Source organism: Pteronotus mesoamericanus, unplaced genomic scaffold (assembly GCF_021234165.1).
Source record: "Pteronotus mesoamericanus isolate MK-2021 breed Mesoamerican mustached bat unplaced genomic scaffold, CSHL_Meso_final contig_78, whole genome shotgun sequence".
Lineage (NCBI taxonomy): Eukaryota > Metazoa > Chordata > Mammalia > Chiroptera > Mormoopidae > Pteronotus > Pteronotus mesoamericanus.
In genome coordinates, this window is record NW_026555258.1 from 9,500,395 (window position 1) to 9,514,066 (window position 13,672).

Below are 13,672 nucleotides of genomic sequence, written 5' to 3' on the forward strand. Positions count from 1 at the left end.
AGGAGATGGAGGGCCCAGTTCCGCCCTCAGACTGGTAGGAGAAAGAGATGCATAGCTAAAGACAAATGCACATCAAGCCAATGCAGGAAAAGGAGTAGAAATAGGTTTTTGTGCAATTAGAATGGAGCTCTGAATTCTCACTGTGTAACAGGAGAGCTTCACAAAGGCAGTTTTGAGTAGTTCCGACAGTTGACTATCTGACCTTAGAAGATGGGCCTTATATGTTGCTCAAGTAAGTCAGATCATTCAGAATGTCTAGAAAAGCTGTTTACTGACAAGACCTCCTTACCCCACCAGATAAAATGAACCCACTCCCCAACAGCACCTCCTTTTTCTTTCCCCGCCACCACTCAGGAGCGTCAAGCACTGAATGTGTGGCCAGCAGTGCGCTTGCACTGGGACAGCAGCCCAGTGTTTCCTGCCCCAGGGTGGCTCACAGGGCTCCAGAGAACAGGGACTTCTGAGCGTTACCCACTGTAGAGGGCTGTCCCGGTGAAGGAAGCTTACAGCGGAAATGGCATCAGAGCCGGTGGTGGTGTGTACTGAGCCGGCAAGTAGGGAGCAGAGTAGGGAACAATGACCAGGCAAGGGGAAGGGCACTTAGGAGGAATGGAGGACCACAAGGACGTCGTAGCCAGGGAGCCCCAGGCAGTTCCTCTGAGTGGAGAGGAGGGTCCTGGAAGACGGCAGCACAGGATGGAGTGGCAAGGCGAGGCACTGAGCTGAGGGGTCTGCCCTCTCTTCAGTACGCACTGAGGAAGGCCATGGTTTGTACCCCGGCACTGATGGGATCAGATCCCTGTTTGGGAGGAAAAAGCTGTGGCGGCAGCTGGCTGCTGCCTCCTTCAGGGCCTGGGGCATGGGCGCCTCCGTGTTCTCCAGATTTTGAACTTTCCAAGGCCTGCATGCTGAAAGCAACTGGGAAGGTCCTGAGTGCACACAGCTACTTTAAATGACAGCTTCTCTGCCTCCTCTCCCCCCAGGCAGCGATAAACTGTACCACCAGTGGCTCTCCACAGTCCGGGTAAGTGTGCGCCCCTCCGAGCAGCGGGGCCCCTCCTTAGCCTCCTGGCAGCCCTGTGCTTCCCGGCCACCCACAGGGCTGTCATTCAGCCTGGGGCACTCCTCTCTGTCAGCTGAAGACAGCTTTTGTTTGTAAAGCCAGGTGGAGACGGGCAGGATGAGACTGTCCAAAGCCATCTCCCGGTGCGGGTGAGGAGAGCCAGGAGAGGCTTCCTCATCCCAGGACGGCGGCCAAGGCGTGTCAAATGGATGTCATCATCTTAGAACATTTCTAGGTATCTGTTTGTAGCGCTAGTGCAACTGGAAAATTTTCATGGGAAAACCAAAAACACATCCCTCTTGCTGTGTTGTTTTTCACAGCCAAGGCTCCTGGGAAGATGGAGAGCACATCACTGGGAGGCCTCTTCATCCCCTCACTGTTGCTGTGAATGGCTTCTTGTCATGTTAGAAGCCAGGTGCTTAGGGCTTCAGGAGCCACTGAAGAATTCAGATTCTTGCCTTTCCCTTGCACAGCTTTATCAGTGAGTGTGTGCTGAAGGCCTACGTGCCTGGCGCCACACTGGAGCCAGGACTCAGTGGGGAGCAGACACAGGCCCTGCTCCGGGGGAGCCCCCCAGCTTGTTCAGGAGGCAGGCACGTAAACAGGCACCTCCAGCATAATGTGATAAGTGTTCTCCCCCTGCTTGTGGGCCAAGTGCACTGCTGCCAAGGCGGGTCCCTTGGAAGTGGCTGCAGTTGGCCGATAGAAAGGAGTGCCTCAGTGAAAGGCTTCTTTTGTTCTTCTGGTACGGCCAAACGGGGCACTTGGCAAATCATAGGCAAGCAATAAGAACTTGTTGATTGATTGATAAAGAGAGTTTACTATTCCAAAGGACCATTGAAATTGAATACTGAGTAATTTTGGAAAGCAGAATGGAATAAATGAGTAGGTGAAAATTTCATATTGTCCTGCAACATAGAATGCTTTCTAGGTTAAATTGTGATGTTTTTAATTAAAGCTCAAAATTTCTAATATGGGAAGTCACCAAAAATTATGCTAAAAGTTAATCCCAATAACTACATTATCTCATTCTTTTATATATCCACTGGATGCAGCCTCTCTCTCTCTGCTCAAATCAGTTGGAATTATCTTTTGAAACCACTACAGATCTGATTATGTGATACATTTGATTAAAAATCCTAGAGTGTAGGCTCCTGATCCTGGCCCTTTGGGAGCTGACCCCATCTGGCCTCTCAGCCCCATTTGCCATCCCTCCCGTGACATACTCACTGCTTGTTACTCACAGGCACACCATGGCTTTCCAGCTTCTGTACTTTTGTACGTGCTATATCCTATCCCAAGGGTGTTCTTACCCTTCCTCCTGGAACTTCATGGACCAGGCCAAATGTTTCATCCACTAAAGCCTTCTCCGACCTTCCAAACGATGAGCTGCCTCCACACTCCTGTGCACACAGCTCCCATCACCTTAGCTTGTGGTTACTTACCCTGGTGTGCCCCACGGACTGAGGCCTTTGAAGCACATCCTGTGCTTCAGTAGCCTCAGAGCCTGGCACAGGGCATCCCCTCGGTGCGCCCCCCAGCGCCTGGGCCTGTGTGCTTCATACCCACTCACTGCTTCCTGTGTGCTGGGAAAGCCTTCCCTCCTCTCCTCTCCTCCTCCTCCCCCTCTTCTTCCCCTGCTCTCTCTCCTAAAGAAACTGAACCAAGAAATCAGCCTGTTGGAGTCATACTAAAGCCATGACTAACATGTATGGCTATTCAATCTTTTCCTTGCTCAAGATATAGGTGTTAAGGAAGACAGCCTACCAGAGTGATTAGAAAATAACACAGGGAGAGCAAAGGAAGGTACGAGGGTGAGGGTAGGCAGCCTGTTTCCAGAGTAGCCAGATAAGCCTGGCTGATCAGGCCCCCACTTTTCTGCCCCCGCTTGGTATCAGCCACACGGTCCACTGTTATGAAGTGTACCTTAATGCTGTCCACAGTAACTAGACTGTCTCGAGAAGGTGAAGATTACTATGGGAAAGCCCTTGCCTCGGAGAGCCTATGATGGGCTTTCCTTCCAGCCCGCGGTCAGGTGCCAAGCAAAGTTCTGAGCCTCGAGTCCCCTCAGCTCATTATCACCATCCCCAGCCACCCTGCCCCCAGTACCCATAGTGATTCTGCCATGGCCATGACTAATTGCCTGGGACCAGTTACCATCCAGGCCTATTTCTCTAATTAAATTACACACCCTTGAAGTGTTGCTTAACTTGATTAAAGAGAAGAGGTCTTTGTTGGTGTTGGACTACTATATCTTCAGTCCAAATTGCTAATTGACATTTTTATTATAGAAAGGAAGTGGAGCAATCCTGAATACTGTGAAAACGAAAGCAAACCCGGCCATGAAGACTGTCTATAAGTTTGTAAGTACTGGTCTTGGTTTCAAGATCCAAACAGCTGTTCTTTAGCATGACGAGACTCTTAAATATGCCTGATCCTACATACAGAGATTATGCGCAGGCTGCTGTACTATTTCCTAAAGCTCTCAGTGCTCTCAGAGTTACCCAGCATTGATATTTTATGACCAGGTCAGTGACATTTTCAATTTAAAGGGTTTCTGCCTGCAGCTGCCACATGAGAGAAATGGGAGGCTACTGGTTTTAGCTTTTAAAACGTAGGCTGGGTGGCTAAATGCTGGCTGCCCCATGCCCGCGTCCCTGAGACCTGGAGACGCCGTCTCTCGGGTGTTCTAGCAAACCTTTCCTGACTATCCCCGTTATTATGTCAAAATAAAGCAGCTCCTTTGCAGGTTACCGAAGAGTGTTTATGGTGGGAGATACCCCCTAATTTTTGTTCCAAATTCTTCATCATATCTCATCACTGCCCTTCTAGGAAAATGCATGGTTATTGAACTCGTGCACACAGCAGAATGAAAATAGGAGAACACGTCAGCTCCCGATGCTTCATCTTGTACATCAAGTATTTGTTTCTCATGATTTCTCGTGCTTGCTGATTTGACTCTGAGCTACTTACCTGACGTGGTTTTGTTTTATTTCCATTTTTAATTTCGTTAGTCCTTTCTTTGCTTAAATTGCAGTTACCTTAACAGGGAAGGTGGCTGCCAACAGAACCACACGGGTCTAAAATGACAGAGAATGAAAGCCAGGGTGTCTGCCGGAATGAGATTTTAGAAATGGCCCTGGAGAAACCCAGTGATGTGTCCATTCAGGCCATTCAGCCGGACCAGAAAATTGGTCCTGAGGCCCTGCCCTGGTGACATGTAATAGATATTCTGAATCTTGCAGCCAGAAAAGCTACTGCCCAACTCTCACTGGTTGCTGTCACCAGGCTGCTGAGATAAATAATTATTATAGAGAGCAGCAGAAGGGCTTCAGGGGGCAGGGAGGGTGGGTGGGGGAGGAATCTGTGCCATCAAAATGCGGAAACTAAAATCTCTGTAGCCTCTTTAAGGGATTTTTTTTTTAACCTTTTAACGTTGTATTTGTTTTCATAGCCATTATGTTTTCAACTTGATGATCCCATTTTTCCTTTTTTTTTTATAGTAATCAGAGAAGGTGATTCACAACGGACTGAAATCAAGCATAGTCCCTGCTGGAAACAGAAAGGGAATCTTAACTTAAATTAATTTTTCATGCAGGCAAAAGATCATGCAAAAATGGGAATAAAAGAGGTGAAAAACCGCTTGAAGCAAAAGGTACTTGAAGTTCTTATTCAAAATGTATAAGTACCATGTATGAAACGCGTGGCCACAAAAAAGTATGATGTGATCAATAGAGGGCTGTTTGATACAGCGTGGTTAGCACACTTCAAAATGCATTACCAGCTGTCCGGGAGTTTTCACACTGTTATAAAAATATTCACAGACAAAAAAAAACTGTCTTCAAATAACATTAAGACTCTGGCTTAAACCCACAAAGGCAAGCAAGTTCAGAGTTAGCATTGTTGGTCTGTCCCTCGCCCACCCCACCAGTCCCAGGGTGCACCCAGGCCTGTAGAAATTGGTTCGGTGTCCCCTCTCAGCACCACCCCCTCCTACAGCCAGCCTGGGTCTGGTTGCAGCCAGAACCCTGAGCACCTCCAGAGAACTGACTGCTGCGGTTGCGCACGGCACAGACACAGGGCACAGAGGATGGGTTTCAGGAGGACACTGCAGGCGCTCCCCACAGTGGTGGTTTTAACCCAGAGGAGACCAGCATTTCATGTCTGAGACTCTTGGCGGGACAGGGAGAGGCTCTGACTGTCTTCTTGGACCATTGGTAAAATTGTACAAAATCATACAAGCTACATCCTGACTGAGAGTCCTCCGACCCGACTCTCTAGACGCGCAGGGAAGTTACTGTAACAGAAAGAGCATTTTCATATTATTATGAATGTCGACATCATTGCTATTGCGGCCACCCTTCATTAAGAGCTAAGGATGGTCCAGGCTAGGAGCTTTATATTTAATCCTTAGAACCACCCTGCAAGGTATTACTCCCATTTCATGTGTAGGAGACCACGGTTCAAAGGTGAAGTCATAGGCCCACATTATACTCCTTGAGCCTGGCCCAGCCAGGATTAGATTCCAGATCCATCTATGTCCAGCATCTCTGCTCTGACCACTACAATATTCGTACTGCCTTCCTGAAACAAGTGTTTTGTTTGCCAGAAGATGTTTGGAATCATTTCCTTCATTATCCCACACACCACAAATGTGCCACTCTAATAAGAGCCCTTGTCTATCTCGGCAGATTTTTAAAAACTGAAAGCAGTTTTAATTTTATGAAGTCAGAAAGGACCTCTAATTAACTTGAAATGGTCAAAGGAATTGATTCCTTTCTTTTAATTGCAAAATAATTTGCTCTGACTAAGCATTTAGTTTCTTAGTTTCAGCTGAGAGTGAATTTTTAGCAGCTGAAATTCAAGTCCTGAAATAAAAATCTTGTAATGTAAATCCAGAGAGACCTTAACTGTGGTCTGCTGCACCCTGCCAGAGACTGGCAGGTGGAATTCTTAAGGACCTAAATACACCTTTTTATCTCCTACCCCAGTCGCATGTAACTCAATTGGATTACAGGTATAAAATGGAGTGGCAGGGAGGGGAGAATTCTCTCACCTTATTTCCTTCTTAATGACTAGATCCCAGGCTCCGGCTGGTATTAGAATATTACTTGAAGTGAGCAAAGAAAGGGGTCCCGCCTCTGGCAGAGGACAGATGTGCCTTACTGGCCAGATCTGCTCTCCGCAGGCCATTGCCTCCCTCCTCATACGTGTGAGCATTAAGAAAATCCCCTTTTTGTGATATGTAACATTTCTGCAAATAACTGGTTACGCTCAAAGTTTTTGATGTTGTTGTTCAAACGTTCATTTAAACAATCTAGATCTCTCTCCTTCCATGCCTTCTCCCTGTCCTTCCTTTCCTTGATAGTGTCTGAGGCAGACTTTTTTTTTTTCTCCCATTCTCCCCTTCTCCCCTTCCCCCTGCCAGTCTTTTCAAGAATAACTTCAGGAGATAATGTTCTATAGAGAGTGTCGGTACATTTCAGGTGACACAAATGGTGAAGGCATTTTATAGAAACGTGGCTTGTCACCATCGGACTGTTGACAGATCCATTAGTGCACCCTTTTCAATTTTCACTTTCCCCTCTTCGGTCTTACGGATTTCTCCAGACCTGATACTTTGCAGTTGTGCTCAGAGGAGCTTCTTTTGTAATTGAAACTCTAGCATTGTTCAGCTCAGACAGGACTTGGTCTTCTGCACAGCTCCCAGCTTCCTTTCTTGAACTAATGTAGGATTTGGCTTCATCTGACCTCTCTCACTGCAATAGGAAATATTTCCTTGGCTCTCTTGTCCCCCTTCTGCCCGCCCCCTCCCCTTTATATGGCAACATATCTATGTGGCTCCCCCGATACGGCTAATACAGACATCTCAAGTTTCATTTCTGCTATGAAATCGAGGCAGTTCCCAACAAAGATCCAATTTTCAAATGTACTGGGTTGCCACCTGGCCTCCTTTCGCTGCATAGCAATGGTGACCTCACAGATATAATCAAGAACCCAATCTTGCCCTCTGTGCCCTCGCCTTGGGTTTGAATTGCAAATAGAAAATGTGGGGCCGACCTGTGGGGAGGTCACCGTGGTGTATGGAGGGTCCATCTCTAATATGACTGAGCAGGGCCCCTTCTCCACCCCTTGTTCATTTGTGCTGCCGATTTGCAAAGCATCTGAAGCAGGAGCTTTCAGGGTATCCATGTGACCACTGGCAAATAATTGTCATAGATTCTATAGTGTGGCTTTATTCCATACCTGCTCTGCTTCAGCCCAACCACAAAAAAAGGAGGATGGGTAACATATTTCTCTGGATAAATGGAGCACGGTGGTCAAGTTCTTCTACAGCTTGGCCTCCTTTGAAGCCTGACTTGCTCAAAATTAGGAAGAAGAGAAATGGTAAAGATGCTACCAAGGCATTGCTTTCTAAAGGGAGAGTAGAGCCCTCTCCTCCTAAGCCTCTCCCGCCAGACCTGGCCTGCAGAGGACGGCAGCCTGGCGGGCTGGCAGTTGTCAGCAGCCCGTGCAAGGCCAGCTACAGAATGCCCTGTTTTAAAAGCAGTGGCTGCACAGGCGCTCCCCCTCGCCTGAAGGGAACATTAAGATATTCCCTTAAGTTTGCTTTTTTTTGTTTTGTTTTTGTTTTGTTTTTTTGCCTATGGGGGAATACCTGAAAAATTACCTTTTTCTTCAGTGTCAAAATGATTTCATTAAATGGGCCCATTTAACAGCCCCTTTTAAAATTTCTAAATCTTTGATTGTTAAAAGATTCATCGAGCTCGTTGACTCGGTTTCTCTGATTAAAAGGAGCAGAGTCACTGTTGGGTTAGCAAAGGCTTGAGTCCCTGGCCAGATGTCCCCTAGTGTGTTGAGGGGAGTGAGTAAGCCCGTGCCAGGCAGGGACATCTAGGTAGATTCTTGTCAAACAGACTTTTTCACACCTTAACACACTGCTGTGAGCTCCCAGCCTCCAGACACCTAAAATATGCTGCAGACTCAATCACAGAAGCTCCAACTTTGGATCCTATTTTGATGTCAGTATTTGTATTTTAATTTGCATTTGCTGAAGTGTGAAGTAGACTGGAAAAGAAGGGTGCTGTCCGAATCTGAAAATGGAAACCAGGGACCTGAGTCAGAGATGGTACGGTCCCACACTCCTGCAGTTCTTTGAACCCCCACACTGTGGTGTGGTATTTGGGCTCCTAAGGCAGACAAGCTAGATTCCAATGTGCTGGTTTTATAAGATACTGTGTGACCTTGAGTAACTTACTTGATCTCTCTGAACCTAGTTCTTCTCATCCATAAACTAGGAGAAATAGAGATTTTTACTGGATGACTCTAAGGATTAGAAGGAGGAATGGGTTTAAACAGCAACACTTAGTAGCCACTCAGTAAATTAGAGTTTCCATCTTGTTTATGTTCTCATATCCCGCATCTGGAGTAGCCAATGTGTCCAAACCCCGTGTGCACATACCCCAAGAACATGGTCAGCATGGGACCTCCCTTTCGGCCATCCACACAGCCACCAGAGAAGTCTTTCTAGAACACGGCTCAGGCCAAGTCACTCCCCTTGTTGAAACCTTTCATACCTTCCACCTCCTTGGAGTGGCCACCCCTCCTTAGCCAGGCTGTGCTTTCTAGCTCCCCAGGGCTGGGAACGCTCTACTCATATCTTTGCCTCGTGAAGTCATATCCTCGGCTTTTTCCGTGCCCAGCCGCCACCCTACGCCTACCGAAGACCGCTGAGGGCCCCCTTCCTCCTCTAGGTTTCCTGCCTCCTGGCTTCTCATGGGTGCTCTGTCCAAGGACTTACCAAATGCTGTCCCTGCCTTCTCCACAGCAGGTAGAGATTAGATCTCAGACATGAGTTTTGATCCAGCAAATTCTTAGAGAAGGGATAGGAACTGAATTATTTCCTAACCCCTTTGCTTTCCCAGGGGATGGGAACTTGCAGGAACCCAGGGCTGTGTACAGGGCCGCCGGGCCCCTGGGAAGAGATGTGCCACCCAGTGGTGACCTCTGATCTGTAGCTCTGTCTAGTGTCTTCCTTCTCTGTGACCCTTCAGAAGGAACAGATTTATCCCTCCTGTCGGCTTCTTGGTTTTCCTTTTTTAAAGTGACATTGTGACAGTATTTTTTCTTTCCATTTGTAAACAGAAAGCATGTTCATTGAAGAAAACTCAACAAATCAGACAAACAAAAAGATAATTATCTCATTTTGTAACCTACATTTTTCACTTACTATATGCTAAACATTTCCCAGACCACTAACTTTCTTCCACATGTCATTGTTGAAATAGGCATGTAAAATTTTATCTGAGGAACACAGATACGTTACTTAGTCAATCCCATTGTTAGACAATAAAGTTCCCGTTTTTTCTAGGCAAATATCTTCATAGATAAAACCTTGTAGGAATTATTTCATCAGGATAAATTTCTGGAAATGAAATTAATGAGCCAAAGGACATGCACCTCTGACGGTTTTGATATAAATCGCAAATTTGCTTTCCCAATTCTCAGACAAGAAGGGTCCGAGACTGCCTTTTTCCCACACCCATATCGGCCTCTCCGTTAGCTCTTAGCGCACAATTTCTTTCCTCATGGGTACCAAGACATTCTGTTACTGGGTCCCTACTCTGTGTAAGACCTCTGCTAACAGATACAGGACAGGATGTAAACTGGCCCTATTTCTTGACTGGGGCTCCTCCCACTCTCATCTCTCCTGGGAGGAAGCAGTTGTCCTTCTCCAGGTAGAAGGAATAGTGCAGAGGTTAATAAATTCATGGGGATATAGCCTTGAGACGTTGCGAGAAGTCTTTCATACCTTTGGGTCTTCTAACTAAATAAAATTAATGTACTGCACTACTTTTTTGATGCACAGGCACGTTTGTATGTTGGACACATTTGCCTCCCAAATCTGTGACTCAACTATACAAAGATTTATTGGAGAGGATGTAGTATGTTCAAGGCTTTGGGCTGAGAACCCAAACCACAAGGGATAAGAAGATAAATAAGCGCCCAGCTATCCTAAGGCATGGCAGCATAGAGTCATGTAAGAAAAGGGGTTTCTGAGAAGATCACAGCTGATGACTTGCTGAGCACCTCCTGATCTCAGAGAACCTCCACTGGTGCTATTTTTAAGGTTGATAGGGTTTAAATGCCAGAAATCACATAGTTCTGGGTTCTCCCACTTACTAGCTGTGTAGCCTTAGGGAAGTTGCCCTCTGAGCCCTGTTCTCTCACCTGTAAAAGCATGATATTCCTATTACCTCTCCGTTGTTGTGGAAACCAAGTGTGATAGTGAAGGTCAAGGGGCTGGAAAAGTGCCTGCCAGTAGGAGGCGCTCGCCACAGGGCAGCTCTTTTTAGATGGTGTGCTTCCCATTTTGCAGGAATAAGGATCTAACATTCAGTTTGCACAGTATTGTAACATTTTTCAAAGCTTCCTCACATCTCATCTCATTTAACCCATTGTCCCAGTGGCTTTGAAGTTTCCCAAGCAGGAGGTGGTCTCCCCATTGTAAAAATAAGAAATAGGTTGCAGAGAGGTTGAGTGAATTGCAAAGATCAGACAGCTAGTAGGTGGTAAAAAAACAAAACTAGGAGATGGTGTTTTTACCTTAAGCTTAAACTAAGACATTTCCCCCAAAACTACCATATACCTTTTTTTTAAAGAGCTATTACCATAGAGTGTTCATCACCATCAGTAGTTTCTTACCATGTTCCTGCTCCATTTATTTTTTTTTCTTGTTTTGAGCCAATCTCTCACACACACTTGAAATATTTTTCCTGAACAAAAGTAATTTTTTTTTTTTTTTTTTTTTTTACTGTTTGGCTTTACTCCACCTCTTTTTTCTGCCCTCTAAGTAACCCCACTGAATCCAAAATGCCCCTTTAACCCTTTGTTACTTTCTGGCATAGAAGGAGCCCCTCCCCCACTTTGTTCCACTTGACCTGAGCACCTTAGGGCAGCCCCTTTCCAAAAGAGCCATTTCCAATTGGCTGTCGGCAACCTCTCTCATCACTGAGCCTCAGCCAGGTCAGGGTTTGTGGGCCACTTGATGTGAGCCCTGCCTGCAAACCAAGAGGTCCTCATCCCCCTGTGTTGTAACTAAGTAGTATAGACTCTGTAGCTGGGCAAGTGGGGTTGACTTAACAGACACATACACACACACACACAGAAATTCCTGAAGTTTATTGGGAACCACGTACAGTCCATTGTTAATGCTCTGCACACTTTTATGTTACGTTACCCTTTATACCTCACAGCTACCGTATCCCCATTTTACAGATGAGGAGACCGAAGCTCACAGGTGTTACATACGTTTCCTCCTTAAAGCATTATTATGCAGTTAAGGCCCACTTTTCTCCGTGGGCCACCAGGCTGTACTGGGCTGAGATGTTAAGAGTAACCAATGGTTAAACCCTTATATGCAGAATTTAGTAAGTGCTAAAGGTGTATGTTTTGTTAACCAAAGTGTGTATTAGTTTTTGCAATTAAAAGAATTGAAAATTGTATTTATTATTTCTATGAGGTTTTTTCACTTGGTGAAAAAATAATGATTTAAATGCATTTTATTTGTGTATTTATTCTCTGCCTTGCTTTAGTGAAGATTTCAACAATTTCATGACTCAAATGAAGCATGTGGTTCTCATTGCACAAGTGAGCCCCACCCACACACCCGTGTGTCCAGTCATCTGCCAGCAGCGGCCAAAGGAGCCTTTACCTGCCTTCTGCACATTGAGGCTTTTCCTTTCCCTAGAATTTGACTTCATTCATCAGACGCCCAAATTAAACATAAATTTCTAAATTTAAAAATATTACCTTGGCACCCTGAATTTTCTCCAAGTCGTAGAATCCTAACTCAGATTTCAGTCTCTTCATTCTCTGCCAGGAAGATCAGGACTAAGGAAGAGGGAGCACGAACACGTCGTTCTCACAAACAGCCGCGTCCCCAGTAACAGCTGTGGGGGAAACGGCCCAGTCCCGAATAATCAAAGTAATGCAGATTAAAGCAACCAGGAGGTCTCATTTTTCACCTCTCACATTAGCGATGCATTTTTTAAACGATGAGGCTAACAAGTGCTGTGAAACTTGTAACGCATCCATTGCTGGTAGTGTGTGAATTGGAAAGCAAATTGGTAGAATGAGTAAAAAGCCTTAAAAATGGTTATATCTTTTGACCCAGTAATTTCATTCCTAAGGATTTCCATTAAAGAAATAATTCAAAAGAAAGAAAAATTGCAGTGTTTACCACGGTGGTGTTTAGAGGGAAAGGTAACAACCTAAATGCTTGATAGTAGTAGAATGGTTTATTAAATTATTGTATAGCCATTTAATGAAATATTATGCATCCATTAAAATAATCATTGTAATGACTATGCAACACCATGGAGATGCTTTTAATATAGTAGGAAAAAATAGGATGTAAAATTATGCACGAGCTGTGATTGCAAGTAATTTTTAAATGTCTGCATGTGGCCAAGTGAATATGTAAAAATGAAAATAGCCCTGCAAAGTAGAAAGATGAAAGGGTTTTTTCCCCCCCAGTATTGTGAATTATTATGTTGTCTTTGTAACTTAATGTGTATGGTTTAGGTTTCTCTAGTCCTTAAGAGTCAAACAGCCACATTATCCTTCCAGCCCCTTCACCTCTAGCAGGAGGATAGGCTTGAAATGTCCCAGAGGGAGTTCCATGGCCTGGTGCTTAGCCTTGGGGTTGGAGGGAGCACCTTTGCTCATGGCAGGTGCCAAGACCTGACACCAGCCCCTGTGGCTTTCCCCTGCAGGACATCGCTGAGAATGGCTGTGCCCCCACCTTAGAAGAGCAGCTACCAAAGACTGCACCATCCCCGCTGGTGGAGGCCAAGGACCCTAAGTTCCGAGAAGACCGAAGGCCAATCACAGTCCACTTTGGACAGGTATGTACCCTGGCCCTTTAACTGTTCTGGGTTTGCTTTGCTTTGCTTTTCAGCAGAGGCTGTGGCACATGAAGCCGTCCCTTTTTTCATTTCAGCTCTCTTTGTCAAAATAACTCCATGGAGTTTACACGTCTTCAGATGTTTATTTGGTGCAAACATGTTTTGAATGTGAATTTTCAAAAATTTTGAGGAGGCAGCGTGGCTCTGGTCATAAACTAGCTGAACTCTTGAATGAAGTCATTAAATGCAGCTGCTGCCTCCCCCACCCCAAGGCACTCTGTTTAAGGTGCCTCTGTTAGCTAAGCATCTCATTAGAACACTTTAGCATCCCAGGCCCTTCTTTGCACCTTCAAATAAAAGGCAACAAGCGAAGTCTTAAAAAAATCAATTAGGAGTTCTTTATTAATGTACTTCCTGAAAATCAATATCGGGAGTCGTGCTTCTCAGAGTAAACACCCACACTACGGTTCTAGAGATCCGATTCTTTAACCAACTGTTTCGACGACCTGAGCATTTGAAAAATTGTCTGTTTGATTTTTTTTTCTCTTAAGTAAAACATTGTACTCTGTATAGAAACTGAAATTTTTTTACCCATTTCTTATCGGTAATTACATTTTTGGTTGAAAAAGATTGCATACTCCCCCTTCTCTTGAACTGACTCTCTTGATTAAACAAAAGTCGTAATTTCTTGGTTTATAAG

General features: G+C 45.3%; 1 protein-coding gene across 8 annotated transcripts in view; it reads left to right on the plus strand.

The window, feature by feature from the left end:
- The window catches only part of DENND1A (DENN domain containing 1A), a 478,231-nt gene that overhangs the window by 412,945 nt on the left and 51,614 nt on the right, over positions 1–13,672 (plus strand). For all 8 annotated transcript variants that reach the window (XM_054584397.1, XM_054584400.1, XM_054584396.1 and 5 more), the window contains 4 exons: positions 984–1,024; positions 3,355–3,426; positions 4,662–4,718; positions 12,841–12,972. In XM_054584397.1, the coding sequence (XP_054440372.1) occupies positions 984–1,024; positions 3,355–3,426; positions 4,662–4,718; positions 12,841–12,972 (302 nt within the window). The remainder of the gene's footprint in view (positions 1–983; positions 1,025–3,354; positions 3,427–4,661; positions 4,719–12,840; positions 12,973–13,672) is intronic.